General features: G+C 37.6%; 1 protein-coding gene across 2 annotated transcripts in view; it reads right to left on the bottom strand.

Moving 5' to 3' along the window:
* Positions 1-14,660: 14,660 nt before the first annotated feature.
* RC3H1 (ring finger and CCCH-type domains 1) overlaps positions 14,661-23,112 on the bottom strand; it is a 41,325-nt gene continuing 32,873 nt past the window's right edge. The window contains exons 14-19 of one of the 2 annotated variants that reach the window (XM_021682820.1): positions 20,843-21,056; positions 19,977-20,067; positions 19,572-19,704; positions 17,502-17,672; positions 16,487-16,602; positions 14,661-15,515 (exon numbers count right to left, since the gene is read on the bottom strand). In XM_021682820.1, coding sequence (XP_021538495.1) covers positions 15,365-15,515; positions 16,487-16,602; positions 17,502-17,672; positions 19,572-19,704; positions 19,977-20,067; positions 20,843-21,056 — 876 coding nt within the window. In that variant the 3' untranslated portion in view covers positions 14,661-15,364. The remainder of the gene's footprint in view (positions 15,516-16,486; positions 16,603-17,501; positions 17,673-19,571; positions 19,705-19,976; positions 20,068-20,842; positions 21,057-23,112) is intronic. The other variant, XM_044915948.1, reaches the window with a different exon arrangement.

Raw genomic sequence — 23,112 nt, 5'->3', positions numbered from 1 at the left:
CATGTTAATACTCACAGGGCATTCCTTTTAGGACAGTGCCCGTCTCCTTGATGTCTACAATATCATCTTTCTTGTGGATTTGTATGTATGTGGCCAAAGGAACAACCCCATGTTTCCTAAAAGGCCTACAGAACCTACAGCGGGTGACTCTCCTCTTTCCCTTTGCGTTGGTCCTTTTGGCAAATTACTGGAAGATGGTGGATCTAGCTGAAAGGGTGTCATGTCTCTAGTGTCTTCTGGTTTGAAAACGTTGCTCTCTTTTATCATCTTTTTACGAGTATAAGGCAGTTATTTTTTTTCCTTTTTTTTTGTTTCCAAGTAAGCTCCATGCCCAATACAGGGCTTGAACTCACGACCCTGAGATCAAGAGTCGCATGCTCCATTGACTAAGCCAGCCAGCACCCCCAAGCCAGTTATTTTTGAAGAATGCCTCTCAATTTGAGTATGTCTAAGGCTTCCTCAGGACTAGATTCAAGTTATACTTCTTAGGGGGCAAGCATACTTGCCCCCTAAGAAGTAAGTAATATCGTGTAAGTAAGTACACAAGTAAGAAGTAAGTAATATCGTGTCCTTCCCAGTGCATCATATCAGGAGACACATGATGTCAATTTGTTCCATTACTGGTGTGATGTTAATAACTTTGATCACTTGGTTAAGATGGTGTCTGCCAAGTTTTTTTTCTCCGCTGTAAAATGTGCAATTTTCTTTTTTATTAAATAAATATCTTGTGGGCAGATACCTTTAGAGTATGTAAATACATTGTTTTTCATCAAACTTTCACCTGCTAATTTTTCCATCCCTCAATGATTCCTTTGCAAGACTTTTTTTTAAAGATTTTATTTATTTGACACAGAGAGAGAAGAGCAGGGGGAGAGGGAGAAACAGGCCCTCCGCAGAGCAGAGAGCCCAATACGGGACTCGATCCCAGGACCCTGAGATCATGACCTGAGCTGAAAGCAGACGCTTAACCGACTGAGCCACCCAGGCGTCCCTTTGCAAGACTTCTTAAGCGCTGTACTTTCCCAGTTATTTCTTAGCTGAGTCCTTAAAAAGGATTATCACTAAAAATTATTGGAATTAAAAGAGATTAAGATAGCACACTCTCTTGCTGGGCTGTGAGGAAATAGGCCCTTTTACCCATTGCTAATGGGAGGGCAGAATGCTGTAACCGTTTGAAGGGAAATTTGACAATACCAAACATTGCAAATAAATTTAGCCTTTGAGCTGGAAATTCCACTTCAAGAAATGTATCCTACAGATATATCTGTATGGGTGTCAATGAGATTACTAATTGTAACCTGATTTGTAGTAATAGCAAAAGATTACAAACAACTTCCATCTATAAGGGACTAGTTAAATAAATCAAGGTACATTTCCACTGGAAGACTATGCCACTGTCAAAAAGAATGAGGATCCTTTCTCTGAACTGATATGGAAAATCTCCAGGATAACTAAATAGGGAAAAAAGTAAGCTGCAGATCAGTGTTTAGTATGTTACCTTTTGTATCACAAAGTGGAGATGATAGGGGTGAGGAGTGGACAGACAAGAGAGGAAGCAAGACTTGTCAATATGTACCTTCTTATTTAGTGTTCTATTTCTTTTTCTTTTTTAGAGAGAGAGCATACACATAAGCAGGGGTGTGGGGAGGGGCACAGGGAGAGGGAGAGAGCGAATCTTAAGCAGGTTCCACACCCAGCACAGAGCCCACATGGGCCTCTATCTCACAACCTTGAGATCATGATCTGAGTGGAAATCAAGGGTCAGATGCTTAACTAACTGAGCTACCCAGGTGCCCCTAATGTTCTACTTTTTAACATGCCCAAGTATCACTTATTCAAACACTTATTCAAGTCTTGACTTTGTGAGCAATAAAGGTGTCAGTGTTGTATTCCACTAAGGCTTGGGGAGAGAGAAGTACCAGGGCATGATGAAGGTGGCACCAAAGAGGATCTGAAGCAGGCTGAGCCCCTGGCTAGCAACGAAGGAGAAAAGGAGAGAGAGACAAGCCCAGTTTGGTGTCTGCAGGTGGAACAGAGATGTTTAGGCGTGCTCTGCCTGGCAAAATAATTTCTAATGGCTGTAGAATATTTCATGGTCTATAATTTAACCATTACTTTACATTAGCTTAGGTCAAATTGTTTACATCTTTGAATACGATCACTATAATAGGTGCCACTTTAGAACACTTCCTATATGTTAGGATCTATGCTAAGGGCTTCACAGGCATTAGCTTATGTAATTCTTCTGTCAGCTCTACAGGTTAGATATTCTTATGCCCAGTTTACAGATGAGAAAACTGCTGTTCACAAGTTAGGAATGTGCCCCAAATTACAAAGCTAGCAAAGCTGAGATTCAGACCCTTTGTGCCTGTCTCACAGGTTTTGTGCTACTATAAGATAGCTATGAAGAAAATGTTGTCTCCCCAAGTTGAAATTCAGTGTCCAGTTGTTTTTCTTGCTTTTCTATGTCATCACCTGGTGGTTTTCCTCTGAATATACTCTATCAAGTTTGTCCACGATTCCCTCCAAATCCAGGGCCCCGGGGCCCAGAAATGAACCCAAGGACTGCCACCTTTTTTGGTTACACATATTTTATTAGAAAGCATTCGTCTCTGATGCACACTCCAAATGAGATTTTCAGTTGGTTTTTGGGATTCTTTAATACCAGCGTAGTCTCTGGGTCTCATACACACCCCCCTTGCCTTTGCACTGTCTAGCTTTTCATGATCCCAAATCCCTTTCCTCTTAGTTCATCTCAGACTGGTTTGATGAGGAAAGGGAAAAAGATGGGCAAAATGCTGGGCAAGCTAAGCTGGGTCTCCCCTCCCACCTCCAACCCACTCATCCACAATATTCTATAGTGTTTTAACAATGGTCTGTATTTAAATATATAAAAGTATATTTAAATCGAATTTTTCATGGTAATGTCTGACCATTTCTGGAATTGGGGGCAGACTCTATTTTTCTCTGAGTGGAAACAAGGTTGGAAGGAAACAGGGGTCCTCTGTGCTCTGCTGTTAGGGGTAGGTTTGGGGGGCCACAGAGAGGAAAGAATATAGCATTCAGTCACCTCTTTTTTTAATTATTTATTGGTTTAAAATTTGAGAGAGAGAGAGCGTGTGTACGCAAATTGGGGGGGGTGGAGGGAGAGGGAGAGAAGCAGACTCCCCGCAGGGTGTGGAGTCTGATGCGGGGCTCGATCCCAGGAACTCGAGATCAAGAGCTCAGCTGAAATCAAGTCAGATGCTTAACCCGACTGAGCCACCCAGGCGCCCCACCCTCTCTTTTAAAAAATATTTCCTTCAAGTTGAGTAATAAAGTTAAAAAATTCCTCTTTCCCTACTCGGCCTCTAGTCTCAGTAGCAGCTCCTGAGCAGGTAATTCAGCTGATCCTTACTCTTCATTCCCTCATGTCCTGGCCTGTTCCATTCTTTTCTTTGGCACCAAGAAGAAGACCTTGGCGGAGTACAAACAGTAGAGCTGAGCTCCTGCTGCTGGTTACTGAGTAACTCAAAGCTTAACTCTTCATGGAAATTTGGCAAAATATCTGGGACAAAAACCAGAGCCATCTCCCGCTCTCCTGGGTTTCTAGTTTACTAAGTAGTTATGCTATTTTAATTGAGGTGAAATAAAGTTTATCAAAATAATCCTGCATTATTACTTGGCAGCTTTTAGGTAAGATTCTCAAAGCATCTCACTGGAATTTGTTCAAATTCTCACACAGGTTAGAAAGTCCAGCTTTAGTTTCAGGGACACCAAATGAAAGCCACAAATATTTATTGAACATGCCCAGTGCACATGCCACTGGGCTTTCCATGTACCAGGTACTCAATAAATATTTGTGTTTGAAGAAACCCAGGTTCGGAGTAGTTTTGCCGACTTATTAACAGAAAAATACTTTAAATTCCTCCTAAATGGAAAGTTGAGATTATTAAAAATGCTTACTTGTCCAGAGGGACTGACACCTTGTATGAACAGAAGTACTGGGCGAGGGTATTCTCGGGAGGTTGAGCAGGAGAACGTTGCATGGAGTCAAAGCTTGCTGTCCTACTTTAGTCCAGGAAGTTGTAGGTGGTTAAAGAGACATCGAGAAGGGGAGAAGACAGAGAGCAGAGGCAGAGGCACGGGGGGAGAGTTATCTGGAGAAAGAGGGGATGGCTTGGACAAACCCAGAAGCAACAGGAAACTAGTGAAGCCAAGGCCGAGGGTGTGTGTTTGGTGAGTACAGGTCAACCACGTGACCGGTGTCTCTCACCCACCACCGCCGAGGGAGGGCTGCTTTAGCAAATCTGTCCAAATCCATTTGAGGGGGGAGGTGGAAAGGAGGATCTAGGAATGAATGTGGCCTGGTAGCTTTTATCCCGTCAGGACACAGGGTTGGTTTCGGGCCCTTTCCAGATGGCCAGTGCTGAAAACCAACAGACGCTGCTTGGGAATAGGTTGTTTCAACTTTGAATAGAAACGAGCTTCAGGTATCACATTTTGTTCGCTTACCGAAGGTCAGCTAAGCAGGGAATGGTGCTGAAGGCAAAACCCTCAGCCTGGGTCTTGCCCAAGGTCCAGGATTCCTAGGTCGGGTCAGTTTCCCTAGCTTGTCAGGATAACAAAAGGCCCAATCAGTTAGATGAGAAGGACAAGCTTAGGGACTGAGGAAAATCAGAGGGCCCCGTAGTTTAGATCGTAATAGCCTGAACTTTTTAGACTTGAGGAAGATGATAAGCTGAGGTGACTGTAGGTTTTCCTTGAAACTGAGTATTTTCAAAAGAGCTTCGATATTGCAAAGGTCATTTTTTCCCTTTAACCTGATGATTTAGTAATAGACCGAGTGCTTGGTGAAGGGGACCATGGGAAGCAGCTGACTTTGGTGGCACCTGTTTGGGTGGTTAGTAATGCCAATCATGCTTGTACCGTCTGTTGTCAAGTTGTGGCCCCGTTACACACGGTCTTGGACATTCTTCCCTCCTCTTCACTCCCACTCTTCTGCTGGCCAGCCCTCATTATTGCTTGGACGTCTACTGCAACAGATTCATAACTGGGTTTTCCGCCTCAGACCCTATTCCACTTCAAGTTACGATAATCACATCTCACTCTGGCTTAAAATCTTTACTGATTTTAACTGCTAAAAGATAAAAGTCGAACGACTCAGAACTGTACACAAAGCTTTCCAAGGCCTGGCCTCCAAACTTTTCTAGCAGTCCTCAACTCCTTGAAGTTCATTACAAAGCGACATTCTTTCATGATTGTGTATGCGCTCCCAGGCTTGGAGTGTCTACTCTCCACCTTGATCATCTTATAAACCCTTTCATACCTTTATGAATCAACTCTTCAGAAGTAAAAACCTCCCTGAATCACCTTGCTTCCCCAGGTCTATGCATTTTCCTTGAAGTAGTCTCCAGGTAATGCTGCGTCTTGCATCTCATTCAATTCACAAAAGTCTGATGATGGCAGAAACTGGATCTTTCTGCTTCTCCAATTGCTTTACTACTCACAAGTGGGGCCTTCGGCCAAACAGGACGGGCATCAGCTGGGAGCATGTTAGATAATCCCAGGCCCCCCCACAGGCCTGCTGCAACAGTAAACGCACTTTAACAAGAGCACCAGGTGAGCACCAGAAGCTCTCCAGTAAATGTGAATAAAGAGGCACCAATCAGATCCCTTCACTGCCAGCTTGCAACCTTCCCTTGTATTCCCTTTACTTTCAGAATAAAATCCAAATCTTTTAGCATCACCTGCAGGCCTCTGTGATCCAGCTCTGCCTCATCTCTTGCCACAGTCTCATTCCCTCTACTCTTGCCTCAACCGCTGTTTCTGTAACACAGATTCTTCTTTCCCAAGAATCATATTCCACAGAAACATATTCTATTTTCTCTAACAGTCTCGTCTCCAACGTTACCTGCCATCCTGTCCATTCTTCAAGTGCCACCTTCGCTGCAACTTCCTCGGGAAAGCCACTGCTGCTCAGCCAAGCAAGGTGAAGTCTTCTTTGTGTACATTCTCACGGCTCCTGGCTGTTCTCTTTTTATTTATTTATTTATTTATTCATTAGAGACAGAGAGAGAGAGGCAGAGGGAGAAGCAGGCTCCCAAGGAGCAGGGAGCCCGATGCGGGACTCAATCCCAGGACCCTGAGATCATGACCCGAGCCGAAGGCAGACGCTTAACCATCTGAGCCACCCAGGCGCCCCTGGCTGTTCTCTTTTGAAGACAATTGTGGCTGCATAATTTTTTGGTAATTCTATTGTGTTTTGTTGATGATTGTTACCTATTTTTTTAACTTTTTTTTTTTTAAGATTTTGAGAGAGACAGAGATAGCGAGACAGCACGAGTGGGGTGGGAGAGGGAGAAGCAGGCTCCCTACAGGGAGCCCGATGAGGGGCTCGATCCCAGGACCCCATGACCACGACCTGAGCCGAGGGCAGACACCCAACTGACTGAGCCACCCAGGTGCCCGTTACCTATTTTAAAACTGTATTCATGTCAATTTCCATAACTGGAGCCTAAGCTCCTTGAAGATAAAGACCGTATTCTCTTTATCTTCTACAGTGTGGTACATATGATTAAGGACTCAATAATCTAGTAAATACCAAAGTGGGTGTTCAGTGAGTAGCTGAAAGCTCACTTTTGATTTGCAAGGTGTCCCAAATAAGGGTGGCAACCATTAACTGAACAGGCCACCAATGTTGGAAAGTGGAGGGGATTTATTAGTTGATCATTGCAGATTAGCTGGTTACTGGGAATGAAATGCTAATATACACAAAAAACAAACTCACATTAATCTATGTGAGTCTGAGTGTAAAGGTCAGAAACTACCCTACTGCTTGTGAGCAGGGTAGGTCTAGGATGGTGGTAAAGATGGCACGCTGGTTTTGGAATCCTCACTCTAGACTTTCTAACATTCAAGGGTGGTTGCAGTAGTTACCATCCTTCAGACCCTCTGACCTTTTTTTACTCTGGTTCCTTCCCTTGAGGTCAGGTAAGGATACCAAACAAAGACACCTAATTGCTAATTGTTGGTAGGAGGTAAAATAACCTTCACTGTTTATGTGCATTACTTTTCTGTAAAAATAAAGGAAATGCCAGCCATTGTCAGCTCTATGTCTCTTAAAAATATAGACATTTACTTATGTAAACATGTTGCTATTATTACACTGAACAGAAAGGTCATTCCTTGGTCTTACCTAGTACCCAATTTCCCTAATTATTTCAAAAATGTCTTTGCACATTTGATTCATTGGAATCAGGATCCAAATAAACTCCACATGTTACATTTGTTTTTTTCTCTTAACTTTCTTCTGAATCTAGAGCAGTGCCTTCCTCTCCCCTTTTTTCTTCTTCATGCCATTGAACTGCTGACTAAGGCGTATTTTATACCAGTCTCTAAGAGAAAATCAACCTACACTTATCCTCTAAACTACAAGGAATGACTAATGGGTGGAGATTTCAGGACAATTAGAAGTCAGGAAGAATGGAAAGACAAAAATATTTGCATCAGGAAGATACCCACAGGTGGTCCATGTTGCTTAAACATAAAGAAGGTCCTGATTTAAGAGAAGCCTTGAGAACCAGAACTCTGGATGTCTGCCATGGAGTTTCACTGAACAGACCCTAGGATCTCAGAACCACTACCTTTACTGTGCAATCGCTGTAGAACATATGAAGGAATTTGGACTGTAGTGTATTTAAGGTTGGAGTAATTCCTATGATATCTCTACAAAATTGGCTACTTCAAGTATGTGTTTACTTGTGCATAAGTATCTAATTCTCTATTTTTCACATAAAAAAAGGAAAGGTGTAATAATCCCAAGGTTAGAGTAAAATGGCACAGACTCATTTATAGAAAAAGACTACACGTTTCTCCTCATTAATTTATCATTTAATATAAATGCTGACAGAAAGCAGATAAAGACCAGATATTTACAAACCGAAAGGTGAATCACCTCCTTCTACTTGTTAAAATAACCCTTTTATCTGCAACTCTTGGGAGCTTTAAACACTAGTTAGGAGCAACATGAGGCTGAGTCAGTTTCCCAGGTAATAAAGAAAGGAAATAGGATTTTAACAAAATGTGGCATCTTTGATATAAACAACATGCACACAAATAATACAAAATTGAAAAAAGATGGCGTTAATCCTTTTAAAAACCTGACAAGTATAACATGTACTTATTCAGACCCAGAATTCTGCTGCCCTAAACATCTTCCTATTACTCTTTATTTCCACCTCGCTTGTTTTGAAGGCTGTTTAAAAATTGGATATATAAACACATTAAAAAGAGAAGAAAATGGTCCATTTCAAACAGGGTTCTTTTTCCTATTCCAAAAGAACTTTCAAGAGATAAAGTCTTCAAATAAGATTTCACAGTTGGCCAGAATCTAAAGAATTATTCACAGCTTGTGAAATTTCAACCATTTGTCTTCATTTAAAAAAAAAAAGTTGAAAACACTTGGAAAAAGTATAATTTCACAAACTTTAGCAATTTAAAAATCAGCTGTCACTTTAAGACTCAATATTTTTATTTCTGAACAGGTGGGTGGAGACAGGTTTCAGAAAAAACAGGGAGCTGAGGCAAGGAAAAAAATAGGAATGCAAGAGAACTTCTTAAAAATGGTATTTTGTCTAGCACTGATTTATAAGAATAGGAGATATAAATTCTCACTATCCAAAACTAAGTGATTTCATGAATTTATAACCTGACTCAAATCTCATGGGCTCCTTTATTAACCTAAATTATTTTTGTCTTGTTAAATATACCTCTGCAGGGCACAATCACATACAATCAATACGATTGGTAAATTACACAAGCTCTATCCCAAGCAAATATGCATCAATGTTAAAAAGTTTTTTTAAAAAAAAAACAAAAAACAAAAAAACCCAAAATAAAACAAAATAAAATCCACCCAAAAAGGTGATAATGACTGCAGAATGTCTCGGGGAGACTGGTATGAGCCTAAAGACCAAATTGACCAAGGTCAGGGGAAAAGGGTAGCAGGGGTAACAAGGGAAGAGACCACACACAAAGAGGAATCTCACAACTGGAAAATGCTTCAGTGGGTAAAAGATTTTGTTCATCATCTTAATTCACTTTTTCCATTGCTCTTGTTCCAAAAAGTTGTAGTATCATCATAAAGTAAGACAACAAGGCCTCTGGATCAGTGAATAAAATGGAAAAAAAAAAATTCCCCCCAAGTTCCTTTCATTTCCAGAAGGTGAGAAGAGAAAGGATGAAGGGGGTTGGGATGTGGGGTGTGGTTAATGAAAATGTGGGCAACAATACACCTGGAAAAAGTAGCTCTCAGGACAGTGCCTTCGTTGAACAGAGGATGTAAAAATGATAAACAAAAGCTTAAAATACCTTTAAATCAGAGGAATATTTTACAGGGTTGTTTAGATATTATTTTAAGAATGGCAGCCAATCAATGATTACACTATAAATGGTGATTTAAAAAAAAAAAACCAGGCAACCCCCCCCCTCCCCACACACACCCCCAAACCAAAACCCAACAGCAACCAGGCAACCAATTATCCAGTAGTTTCTTTCCATCCTTTTCTTGACCCTTTTATGCACTGGCTGGGGTGGGGGGTAAGGGCTGTCTGACAGTTTCCAGTTATAAGATGACTCTGAGTGTACAACCTAAAATGGATGCCAAAGACTTGTGAGCTCTGTCTACTCAAGAGTTAAAAACAACAAAACAAAACAAAAACAACCAGAAACAGAGAGACCTCAGTACAAGAAAATAAGTCACCTTATCTAGTATATAATATACTAATTCCACAGGATTTAACTTTCCTAAATACACACTTTTGGACACAATAATTATCTTGAGGTTTAACTTCTCTCTCTTGGGTTATTGTGCCTTATTTTCTTGTGAAAATAAAGGTTATTACTCTAGGGATGTTTTGTTCAGGAATAAAATTTAAAGTAAATTCAGTGTTTGGCTGAAAATTCAGAGGCTCTGAAAACAAGGATTCCAGTGGTGAGGTTAAGTCCCTTTATCACAATAGGATTTCAAAGGACTCTTCCCACTTTGTTCAGTGCAGTATTGAAAACCCACCTATTGGGAACACATTTACTATTAAAAGGTGTTACTTTTTCCTGGTGGTGGCAGTGTCCTATTATTTATTAACATCATAGCTAGTATTACTTTTCAATTAGAATCTGTTATATATGAAAACATCTTTAGCAGTCAAAGCAATCAAACCTTAAAAACCAAATCTTAAGTTGGTATTTACTGTAATTAACAGTACCTTTTGACAAAAACAGCTTTCTTTTTCAAATGGCTCAGAAAAGTTAAATTAAGAATTTAATAAAATATTAACTGCAATCCACCTACTACAACTCCCAATAAGTCCTTTCAGCAGGAAAATTTCATAAAGCTGAGCTGAAGCAACAAATAAATATAAAAGTCATAGCTGTCCAAGGTAGAAAGGTATGAATGAGGACCAGCAAAATGAGTAAAATGATGACAGCAGTAAACTGTTTGCTTGTTCAGTCCCTAATGTTGAAAGTGAAATCTGCTTTAGTTTAGTTGCTCTATTTTTTTTTCTAAAAGGACAGGCTGATTTTTCAGGGAGGAGATCATCTTGCAACACTATCACCAGGTATCACCAACTAAAAAATAAACACAATCAGGCTTTTTTAGGGGACAAATCTAAGTAAATGCTGCAGTTAATTTCCAGGCAGGTTATTAATTTTTCCTAAAAAGTAACTGGGTCTTTCCTTTTAATAAAATAACTATCATTACAGGTGCTTTTTACAGGTAGATTTTATATTACGAAACCTTTACTCAGTTCTTTAAAATGAGCAAAAACGAAGTGGAAAAAAGATGGTAAGACCTCCACCCATCACCATGTGTATTTAAAAGCAATCAAATACTTTTTAGTGAAAAGAATCTGTTTTTCTCCAAATCTGAATATAATCTTACATGCAGTGACTATAGTTTATTTCTCACCAGTCACATGGTCATGAATTCTTTTACCCGGTCTCATAGCTTGACCATGTCTCATAGCTTGACCATAGTGATATAGATTGTCCTTCAGCACAAGTTAAAAACCAAAACACACAAGATGCTATCATTGACAAGATAATCTCAAAAAACGGGGGTACTGCTTACACACAATATTGTAAAAGATGACATTCACTGGTTTAGAGAAACTGGTGAATTTTCATTACTTTTACATTTTATAAGGCCAGCTACTGTTAACAGTTAACTTCAGATAAATCTACTTACACAATACAATCAACTCACAAATACTAAAAGGTTTCACAATCAAAATGGCTATTTCCCCCAAAACCAAAACAGAGTAAAGCACAAGTCTTTGGCTCTCCTTTAAAGAAAACAGCAGGTTACCATTCTTAACCAGACCTTTGTTTGCCTACCAGTAGGGCAAATACCACATTTGTGCATCACTGAGTAATAACACCATTAGAAAAGGCAACTTCACAGAAGTTATTGGCTAAGCGAATTCATTTGAATGCTCTGTTTTGAGGCAGCAAACTGTCACTGTTGCAGATTGGGGAGGGCAGTGGGTAAGTCAAGGGGAATTTGCAAGATAGAAAAGGGCCAGGAAAAAAAACTTTGAGCTCTAACCCTAAAGACCTATGGAAAGTATGATGGAGTTACATATTCATGGTAGCAAATAAGAATCATACCAACTTTATGTCTTTTAGGCAAAAGAATAAATACACGGGAAAGTCTAGGAGAAGGGAAGGGAAATAAGATGAGAGAAGGGAATCAGCCACATTAATGCCATACCAAATAATTTTTTATGCATTCTGAGTATTTGGATATCTGTAGCTGGCATTAGAAATAAGTGTCTTATCATGTGAATACTATTACTAGAAACCTATAACTAACTGTTCTTTTGATTACAAAAGTAAAAAGGAATGGATCTTTGGTCACTTTAGCTTCTGTAAATCACCCAAGACAGGACAGCTATTGGACTTATCTTGTGACAGTATCTATAAGGCAAAAGAACTATGTATGTTAGGAAACTGCGTGTAGATATCTTATTCTCAGTTCTTCTACTCTTTTCCAGAGATACCTTGGAAAAAAATAAGTCAAAGTACTTTTATATTCCTAACTATAATAAGATTCTGGTTTTGTTATCTAAATAAGAGTGAACACAATGCTTATTATACTCCTACCTTAACCCTCTCAGAATTGCTCATGTTCATCTGTGATGTCAGTCTTGCTTCTGAATTCAGTGAAAAGCAAATAAAGTCATCTCCAGAAAAAATTAATATTTTACTTACTAAGTAGAAAGCATAAAAACTGTATTTCCTATCTGAATGATTTAATCTCTTAACGGTCTCTAAAGGCATACATTTTAAAAGCCAAAAAAAAATCAATGTCTTTCACAGGTTTTGACAAAAAAAAAAAGCAGCTGAAAAGTCAAGCAGTTAAAAAAAAAAAAAAAAAAAAGGGTCAAGCAGTTTTGCCCAAAAAGGCCACTTACCCTTATAGGTTCATCATTTCACAAAGTGTATCACAGAGAAAAGGGGGAAAAAAAATATCCAAACTTTGGAGGTTTTATTTAATTCCTAAAACTGCTTATGACTACTAGGAAAGTTGTAAGAATTTCCATGAGATAAGGCAGAATGACTAATTTAAAATAGGTAAGTTATAGGCACAATGGGATAGGATATCATTCTTCTGCCTTTCTACCCAACCAGATTTCCTCTAGAGTATGTGGGGCCTCACTGAAGAACAGCTAGAATTAAGGCTACAATTTAAGAGATCTGTCCCTACCCCTATCCCCAATGAAATTAACTTAAAAAGTGAAAAGGATTATTTTAAGTCAATTCAAAACAGTGGCTTTTCTGGTTTTATTCAGAATAGGAATACTATATAAGTTAACATCTATTCCTGCCTAGCTTACAAAATCAAAATGGTGAAAGCAAGGAGTGTATTTGGAGGATATATAAACAAGAATAACAGAAGTTGACTTATTAGATGTTTCAATGGATATCCAAAATAGAATTTTACTTTTATTCTGAACTTCAACAAAATTAATACCCATAAATTCCCTTCTAATACCAGAATCATTTGAGTTCCAAATTGAACCAACTGCTTCTAAAATTTAGGAGTTATCTAGTATGTCCAAAGGAGAAATAAGATCTGCCCAAATCTGCCTACAGAAAGTTGGAGGCCAAGAATGTTGCCTTTTATAGTTATACAAAAAAATAAAAAATCTTGGGACTCTGTCAGACATACAAAGTTTCTCTCCTTCTCCCAAAAAACAATAAGCACTTACATATAAGAGGGTTTTAAGCAAAAAAGAAAACAAACAAAAAAGCAAAAAAAGCAAGTGTGTATTTTTAAGAAAGGAAAATATGGTATCAACTGAAAAAATGCCTCATCTTCCATTCAGTGCTTCTACCTCCCAATCAGTCATTTTATCGCAACAGCTGCGCTCATGCGAAAAAATCCTTAAAACATACCCAATATATATACAGATATAGCTATGTATATATGTATATATATATAATATATATAAATTTTTATTTAAATAAAAAAGAAAGCTCGAATCCCAAGCCAATATGTGTATATCAAATCCTTGACCAGCCAGGTCTGTAGGGCATAATCAAATTCAATGTGAAATAGTATATAAACACGGTGCCTTGACTGGGCAAATTAAATAATCGCTACTCAAAAGAGTGTTCTGTTTGGACTCTCCTACTGGTAGGCAATGGCAGGACTGTATTTCCCTCCCCCCCCCCCCCATTTGTTTCAGTTAACAGTATGATGGACACAGAGCTTACACTGAGGTTGTTATGACCTCAGCAGGAGTTAAGGGTTAAGAAAATAAGAAACAAGAAAAATACAAACTCTTGCTTTTACCCAACCAAAGCAATGCAGTAACTTATTACATAACCAGTGCTTTCTGTTTTAGTAGTATAATCCAGAAAGGGAAATTTCTTAAAAATCAGGCAAACAGAGGGATGGGAAGGTGACTATATCAAATAATCCCCACTAAAAACGTTTTATAAGGTCTTAGTTCAGTATAGACACATGGCATCAGAATATGTGCAGCAGAACTAAATTAAAAAAAATTCTTCCTTATTCTTTTCAACATTTTCATGAAGAATCTCTTCACTATTGTAAAGTCAAGTCTATGAAAACTGACTTTTAGGTACTTACTACCTACTGGTGCCAATGATTCTGAACAACTAGTCAATTCATAAACTACAATTCATAAACTGTCCTTAAGATCTGGGCAGTCTGTATTTGCCAAATCTATTTGAAAGCCAGGGGCTTTCATTTTATTTTATACTTTTGGGTTTTGACAGTAAAAACAAAAACATCCACTGAAATAATATGACTGTTCATTTTCACTTCAAGTCAAGTGTTGCAGTTTTAAAACATGGTTGATTTTCCTTTTTTTTTTTTAATACATTTTACAATTTTAGCCAAAGTTTAATTTGAAAAAGCACAGCTCCAAATTTCCAACCATCAGCTCAGTACAGGTAATATACCAACCATGTATTTTCAGTACTAATAAATCACAGTTCATTCTTAAAATAATCTCCATTTAAATCTAATCAAACAGCCTACAGTATTGGTCTGGCTTTCTGATTACATTAAGAGAATGAAATAGATCAATAATACGGAAATGAGGACTTCAAAAAAATTAATTGGTAATTATCTCTCTGAAATAGCTGAAATAAAAACAAAAACAAGAAACAAATCCCTCCTGAACAACAAGAAGTTTTAGTGCCATATGAAAAACATACACATGAAGCCAGTTACCAGAAAGGGAAAGAAAATTATGACTTTTAAGTAATAGCTCTTAGAAAAGTTGGTGTGCTGCACATTTTCTAATAACTAGTCTAGTACTGTCTTTGTTTCTCAAGCACCACAGAATTCTCAAGACAGTCCGGTGCTTTCTGTCTGTTTTAATTTATGGGGTTTGCGAAAGTTGGAAAGGATTGGGGGAAAGGAATTATACACTGGGTATGTAATAATACCAAAATACAAGAAAAACCTACTTCATTAAGATCATACAATTAATCAAACAGAGTGTATATATAATATCTTCTTTTTTTTTTAAAGCCCTGGATCCAAGGCGTCCAAAGTTATTAAAATAAAGTTCATTCACAGAACAAAAACAAATTTAATCTGAATTGCTTGCAGATACTGCTAATTTTCTTTTTCTTTTTCCTTTTTTTTAAATTAAAAAATGCATTAATGTGAACTATGTGCAGGGTTTGTTTTAGTAGTGGTGTTTGTGCACATTGCCTCCGGTACTTTTCCTGGATTTCTCTGACCACTCTCAGAGAAAAAGTTTAGAAGTTATCTGTTCTCCTACCCCTATGCCCCACAAATTGATCAGGAGCAAAAGATAAAAGTTGGACTCTTCATAATTTAGGGAGCAGAAGTGGGTGTGACTCCCGCTCTCTGGGAGTCATTGTTGTCACCTCCTCCCTCGGGGTCCTCTGACAGGTTCAGAGAGCTGGTCTTGTTTGACAGGAGGCTGATATTCTCTTGTGTCAACGCTGAGCCATTTGGTACATCACTGTTAACATTTAAAAAAAAGTTGGAATTTTAAGTAAGGAGAGAGAGAAAAATGATTAGTAGAATAAAATCAATAGGGCTTCTTTTACGAGTATGGAAAAATATGCAAGTAGCTTTTAAAGTTTAGTTTACAGCTCGATGTCCATGCTTTAAGCACAGGGGTTGGCAAACTAAGGCTAAGGAGTGCCTGTTTTTATTAGTTTTACCGAAACACAGCTTGCCCATTTGTTTATGTATTGTCTATGGCTGCTTTCACACTACAAGGGCAGAACTGAGAGTTTCCACAGAGACTATAAGACCCATAATTTTAAATACTTACTATCTGGACTTTAAGAAGTTCTGACCCCTGCTTTAGCAGGCTTACCAGTACAAGAAATTATTTTGAACCCAGGACAGTGTATGGATTTAAATAGCTAAAACCCAAGTCTGAAAGCAAAAGGGCATTAGAAATTATTGTTATACAATCATCAGGAGGGTAACTCAGGACTTTGTAGCAAATGACTTCAAAATACCGTAAGCAAATAATTACAGCTGTGCAAATAAAGAATTATTACAAATCTGTTTATTGCATGGTTGTTCAATGATAGCTGACATGTATCCTTCCACCCCAGATGATACGGGATAGACCAAATTAAAAACCAAGGGGATGGGGTGGAAGGTGGATTTGAAAGAGGCTAAATATCCACACACTTTAAAGGACTGGAAAGGTCTACACCAAAATGTTAACACTGGTTTTAAATAAACTAAAAAATGGGAAAGAAGAAATGGAGCCAGAAAAATTCATTTGTTAGGTATTAACAGACAATTCATTCTTGAATCTGTTCTAAAATTAAGTTTTATTAACTAAATTTATGTGAAAATATTCTTTTCTCAATGTATACAGAATGATATTTTTAAAAGCAAATCATATTTATGAGGGCACTTCTGTCAGGACTGGATAATATAAGACTATGACAACGTCCCTTCCTTTACCTGAATGTCAATGTAAGGTCCTCAGCTGGAACCTTATTTTGTGGTTCTGGTTGTCCGTTTTCGGCTTGCTTGCTTGTATTCAATTTGCTTTTCATGTCCAGAGAACACTGGTTCTCCTTTGAAAGAGAAGAAAGTAAATTCAATTATCTTCTATTTAATGGTGCTAATGAAAGAGAGACCAAATACAGATAATACAAATCGATAATTCATATATCATACATAGTTTTATAAAATGACCAAAGAAATGGCCAGCCTAAAAGAGAGACATACACGATGATAACAGAGTACACTTGCTCACTATCCAAGATAGAAAACAAGGGGGAGAATGCCCCAAGTTAGAAAAACTGATGACTTAGAAAAGGTAAGCCAAAATATAATAACAACCTATAATACACTTACTGAAAGCAGAAAAATGAAATAGCCCATTTATTTGCTTAGAAAGAACGTGAAAACTATTCAACAAAAGAGTCAATTACCATGCAACCTGGGGGAATGGTTCAATCCCCCAAAATCCACAATTTACTAAAACCAGTATTCATGTACTATGAAGCAAACCCTAAGCATACCCATGGATACAATTCCTCAAGAAGGAATGTGCAGATTGCATTTCACTCATAACAAAAAACAGGTCTTCAATAACTAAAGGGCTATAAAAACTAGAATGCTATTTGTGAACACATTTGCAAAATCATAAACACCATCCCCTCAGCTTCCCTAATCAGTATATTAACAGTAATTTAATAATGTCCAATTAACTGCCTTGTTTTCCCTGAAGTTTTTCATAATGCAGAATCCTAAGACAGAGAACACACTCAAACCAAAAAGGAATGAGAGGAGGAATGAATAAAATAGGGAGATGGCCCATTTTCATGAGACTTATTCTAAGTACTAACCACTAACTGGAGTGCCTTGGGGTGATGATTGTAGAGCTCTAAAACCATGAGTTCTGGGACATCACTGCACAGCTTTCCTTTCATCTCTCCCAGCTCCCACCCTTTCCCACCAGAACACTCACCATACTCAGTTCCCGGGTTCTCTTCCCGATTTCCCTTTCCACCTGGTGCAGTTCCAAGCTCAACTGCTCACTTGAAATCATTCCAGGCCATTTTGGAGGTGGTGGTGGGGGCTGTGACTGGCCTGCCAGGGTGTTCACCTCCCTCTGCAACACCAGCCTGTTACTAACAGCCTAGTGCATAAAGCCAAGCACATATACAACTCAACACATTTCACACCATGCACAGAATGACCAGGCCCAATTTCAGACCACCGCCTCAAGTAGTTTATCATGAAGATATTTGCAATAAAAATGACACTATTAGGTACTGTCTCTTTGAATGCCATTTGAATTAAAAAAGAAAAACTAGGGGATTTAAACTTAGTAAACAGTAATTTAATCTTACGGATAAGCTGCTCTTACTTTATTTGAAAGAGAAGTATAAATGCACATCTTTTCCCCTCTTTTTTAAATTGAATTTTCTGAAGTAAATCCTCCAATTTATTTCAATGAAACCTCAGTAATGGCAAGAACTTTTAACCATACTGAGTTAAATATGTGGCAAACTTCCAAATGATGCTGATTATTCTTTTGGAACAGAAAATGGGTCTACAAATTTCAACTAAGATAAAAAGCCATGAATTAGTAGGTTAAGGAATAATACTTGGAATTAATGGTCTGAATCCTGAAAAAGTTAATCAACTAAAGAAGGACATAATCAGACACAGAATTTTTTTTTTTTTTACAATAGGAATCAGCAAGAAGTACTAGACTAATGTAAATAAAATAATGGCACAAGAAGACAAAATATGAATATTACATAGTTAAAAAAAATTCTAAGCCTTATTGCTTACATAAGAGCATAAGTCAGACATGTGTTCCAAAAAAATAATCTCCTATTGGCCTTTGTAATACGGGAATCTAAGATAGAATTAGTTAAAAATTTATTTCCAAAGGGAAGCCTTCCTTATCAAAGATCTTGGTAGAAAGATAATGACTAATGTTCTGACAGTTATCTTTTTCTCCAGGAGGGAGCCATGTATTAATCAGTAGAATGTCTTCAGATTTCTAAATTCAAAGAATATGCTCCCATGTAAAGGGTAATGTAAACAAAACCTAGTCTTCTTTATGTGGCACTTTGAAGGTTTTTAAAAATTCTTTGTTTTCAGGGGCACCTGGGTGACTCGGTTGGGCGTCTGCCTTCGACAGGGTTCCTGGATCAAGCCCCGCACTGGGCTCCCTGCTCAGCGGGGAGTCTGCTTCTCCCTCTGCCCCTTCCCCTACTTGTGCGCGCTCTCTCTCTCTCTCAAATAAATAAATAAAATCTTTTAAAAAAATTTCTTTGATTTTAGATATTTTTTCTCTTTAAGTGTCAGGCAGCATGGTGGAAAGAACACTGAATTTGGAGTAGGAAGACTTGGATTTGTATTTCAACTTCTATGAAACTCCTATCCTTCAACCAGAACAGAGGGACTATACCACTTGTCTAACCTACCTGACAGGGTCATTGTAAGGGTCAATCAGGACCTGTGATGGTAACTTATAAACAGAAAGAACTATATTAACGAAAGGTACAATTGCTATACAGAGGCTATTCTCTTTGGAAGTCTATTCTTTTTTGAAGTCTAGAGTTAGTTGATTAACTTTTTAAAGATTCAGACCATTAACTCCAAGTATTATTCCTTATCCTACTCTTTTTTAAGTTCTAAGATTCTTTTAAAGATATATAAATAAATGCTAAAAATTAAAGGAAATAGAATTTTTTTTTAAATTAAGAAAGGCAGTATGAAAAATGAAAATCAAATGTTAAGTAAGCTAAAAGCATTTGTTAATAAAAACTGTATACCTTAAATGTGCCATCAGGAAAAATTTTAGATAGTCTGTTTTCCATAGAATAGAAATTCTGAATTTCCTATTGTCCCACACTGAACTCTTAAGTACTTAAATTCTTTGAAGAACGGAGACTGATACTAACTCTTTAAGGAACAGACCTTAAGTTTTTATGTTCATAGCACCTTAGAAGTCCTTCCTTTTAAAACTCCTTTGAGAACCCTCCAAAAATTGGAATGAAAAACTATCTGTAGGCGGTACCTCTAGTCCACGGAGCTGAGTCTGTTGGCTGATTTGATGGTTTAGTTGTTGCAATTCCAATCGTAGCTGTTCCCTCTCAGCAGACGGAAGGGGTTTTCCATGACTGACCACTTCTGACATGGACAGTCTCTCCCTTTGGTGGGAAAGAAAGGATGGAATAAATTTTAAGTTTTATTAAAAAAAAAAATTATTGATCTAATATAACATTTTGTGTCAACTATACTTCAATTGAAAAAAAAAAATTGAAAGAAAACAAAAAACCCCCCTAGGTTTGATCTACTACTGTTCTGACATAAAAATCTGTTATTTCACTATGAAAATAATAAAAATTATTGACAAGAAAAATAAAATAAGAAAAGCTGAATAATTTTAAAGGTTTATAAAAGTAAAAAGAATGACTCATACCTCTCACTGAAGTGTCCCTGAGAAGGTATGTTTTGATGAGGTGAATATGGAGATCCTCCCCAGCCACTGTGGGTTCCATATGGACTATAATCTATAAGAGAATAATTTACTGTGGGATGATGCAATTCAGAGATTTCATTCTTGTTTTAAGGTAGCCATAATCTGGGGTGCCTGTGTGGTTCAGTTGGTTGAGAGTCTGCCTTCGGCTCAGGTCATGATCTCAGGGTCCTGGGATCGAGCCCCACATCGGTCTCTCTGCTTGGCAGGGAACCTGCTTCTCTCTCTTTTCCCCCACTTTCTCTCACCATCTCTGTCTCAGTCTCTCTCTCAAATAAATAAATAAAATTTTAAAAAATAAGGTAGCTATAATCTAAAAGGCACAGGCCTATTTTATACACAGCTATCTGCAAAGATGTCCACTAATTAAAGAGGATACTGATGTTTGTTTTTTCCCCACTGAAAGATAACAGTCTTTGGATTGTTTCTTTCTTTCTTTTTTTTTTTTGGTAGGGCTTGAACTCATAACCCTGAGATCTAGAACTGAGATCAAGAGTCGGACACAACTGACTGAGCCACCCAGGTGCCCATTTCAATTATTTAAAATGAGAATGTATTATTTTAATAAAAGCAACAAAGCTATTAACACAAAACCAACACAGGCAATCTTCACACAGAGACATTTTAGTTTGTACCCTTAGAATTCCCTGGGTTATAATTACCTTTCTACAGGGATAATTCCATGGAAGAGTTTAAAAGATTACTGCCTTGTAAGATTATGGAAAGCACTCATACTAAATGGGGAGTAGGGATGGGGGCTGAAAGTCTTGAATATGAACCCACTAGATGAGCTTACCTTCAATTCTTACCTGAAATATTAATAGGTTTTGTGGGAGCTCCCTGAGGTGCCATAGCCTGCATTGGACCAGCACCCTGATATATTGTTTTGGAGGTTCGAGAGATGGCACCAAACCGCGATACAGTTGGTCGGTCTCCAAATGGGATAAGGTCATCATCACTGGTTTCTGCAGCTCTTCTCTGAAGATCCAGTCGTTGATCTCTCATTCCTTTACTCTCCACATTCTGGTAAAAAGTAAAATGAGAAATCCACCCCACACTTAGATCTCTAACATTATTTCCACAGCTCTGTGATAAGGTTAAAAAAAAAAAAAGAGTATAACGTTCTTATTGGTAGGACTAAAATAATTTGCTTGTCATCATAAACACTGCTTTTTAAATCTCTGACTACTCCCCGCAATAAGATATATATTTTACATCATGACCCAGTACATATATATACACTCTAATATACAGATATAATTTCATGACAAGTATTTACCTCTACTATACGTGCTCTTGTATTTATATTGTTATTCTAAATTATTCCTTAAAAAAAGACCCATCACAACCCACTCAGTTTCAAAACTCAATAGTTAGAAAACCACTGCCTAAAAATATTAAGTAGCTGACACAGATGTTTCAAAGGGATTCCAATTAGAAAGAAGTAAGTACCAAGAGAAATGGAAATGGAAATCTAACTGGTACACCCTTGCTACTCAAAATATAGTTTGAGGAATAGCAGCAGCAGCATCAGGTGGGAACTCATCAGACATGCAGAATCTCAGGTCCCACCCTAGTCTTACTAAATTAGGAACTGCACTTTAACAGGTTCTAATTAGACTGCAACATAATTTATATGCACACTAATTTCTGAAAAACACTAACAGTCTTTCACCCGTTTAGGAGATTTTCAATTATATCTAGGTTAGGTTGACAAATATTTTTATTCTTTAGTGATTTAAGGAAATGAGTCTTTTTTTTTTTTTTTATTTGAGAGAGAGAGAATGAGAGACAGAGAGCACAAGAGGGAAGAGGGCAGAGGGAGAAGCAGACCCCCCACTGAGCAGGGAGCCCGACGCGGGACTCGATCCCGGGACTCCAGGATCATTACCTGAGCCGAAGGCAGTCGCTTAACCAACTGCGCCACCCAGGCGCCCGGAAATGAGTCTTATTTTGCTAATTTCTGTTACTTTAATAACCCTCCCTCACTTTTAAAAAGATTTATTTATTTGAGAGAGAGAGAAAGAACATGAGCAGGGAAGGGGGCAGAGGGAGAAGGAGGAGCAAACTCCTTGTTGAGCAGGGAGCCAGAAAAATAAACAAATAATAATTTGTGTGTGTGTGTGTATGTATGTGTGTGTGTGTGTGTATATATAAAACAATACCAGTTATCATACAATGGTATTTGATAAAGTAGTTAAAATGAAAGAACCTGACCTATAAATTTGGATACATCTCAAAAACAAAGTTGAATGAAAATGCAAGTTGAAGTATATAATATATATAAGTATATAATATATATATAATATATATATGTTTTATATAAACATACAAAACAAAATTGTTTAGGATAGTAAAAAAGGATCCATGAAATGATAAACTTTCAATTCAGGATAAAGGTTACCTCCAGGGAAGGAGGGAGGAAGAAAAATGAGATTAGGGAAGTATATACAAGAAGATTTAACTATTTCTATAAAGTTTTATTTCTTCAGAAAATAAAGAAGCAATCAAGATAGTTACATATATATATATAAAGCTTGAATATTAGACATATAAAAATAAAATATAATACATTTCAATATACCACAGTTGACTTGAAGCTTACTAGCTACAATTCTGACTCAAATACTACTACTGTTTCATTAGATTCAACGTCATTGTTTAAACTTCAGAGTTGTAAGAGTTATAATTTACTTGAACAAGAAATCCAAGATCCTGATTAATTATGCAAAATAAACTAATTTTGGTTCTAAACAGTTGTTGGGTTAATTGTTGGCTGCTCGGAAATACAACAAATGCTCTTCTTTGTCTATCTAGACATGTATTAGAAGATTTATGTTTATACCTGAAACAAATAAAAAACCCATATAAACATAATTCAATTCACATCATATAGAATATGGCCTGAAATTTTTTTTTTTTTTTTAAAGATTTTATTTATTTATTTGACAGAGAGAGACATAGCGAGAGAGGGAACACAAGCAAGGGGAATCGGAGAGAGAGAAGCAGGCTTCCCGCTGACCAGGGAGCCCGATGCGGGGCTCGATCCCAGGACCCTGGGATCATGACCTGAGCCGAA

This window comes from Neomonachus schauinslandi, chromosome 6 (assembly GCF_002201575.2).
Source record: "Neomonachus schauinslandi chromosome 6, ASM220157v2, whole genome shotgun sequence".
Taxonomy (NCBI): Eukaryota; Metazoa; Chordata; class Mammalia; order Carnivora; family Phocidae; genus Neomonachus; species Neomonachus schauinslandi.
Note: the sequence above shows the minus strand (reverse complement) of the source record. Positions and strands in the feature narration are given on the sequence as shown.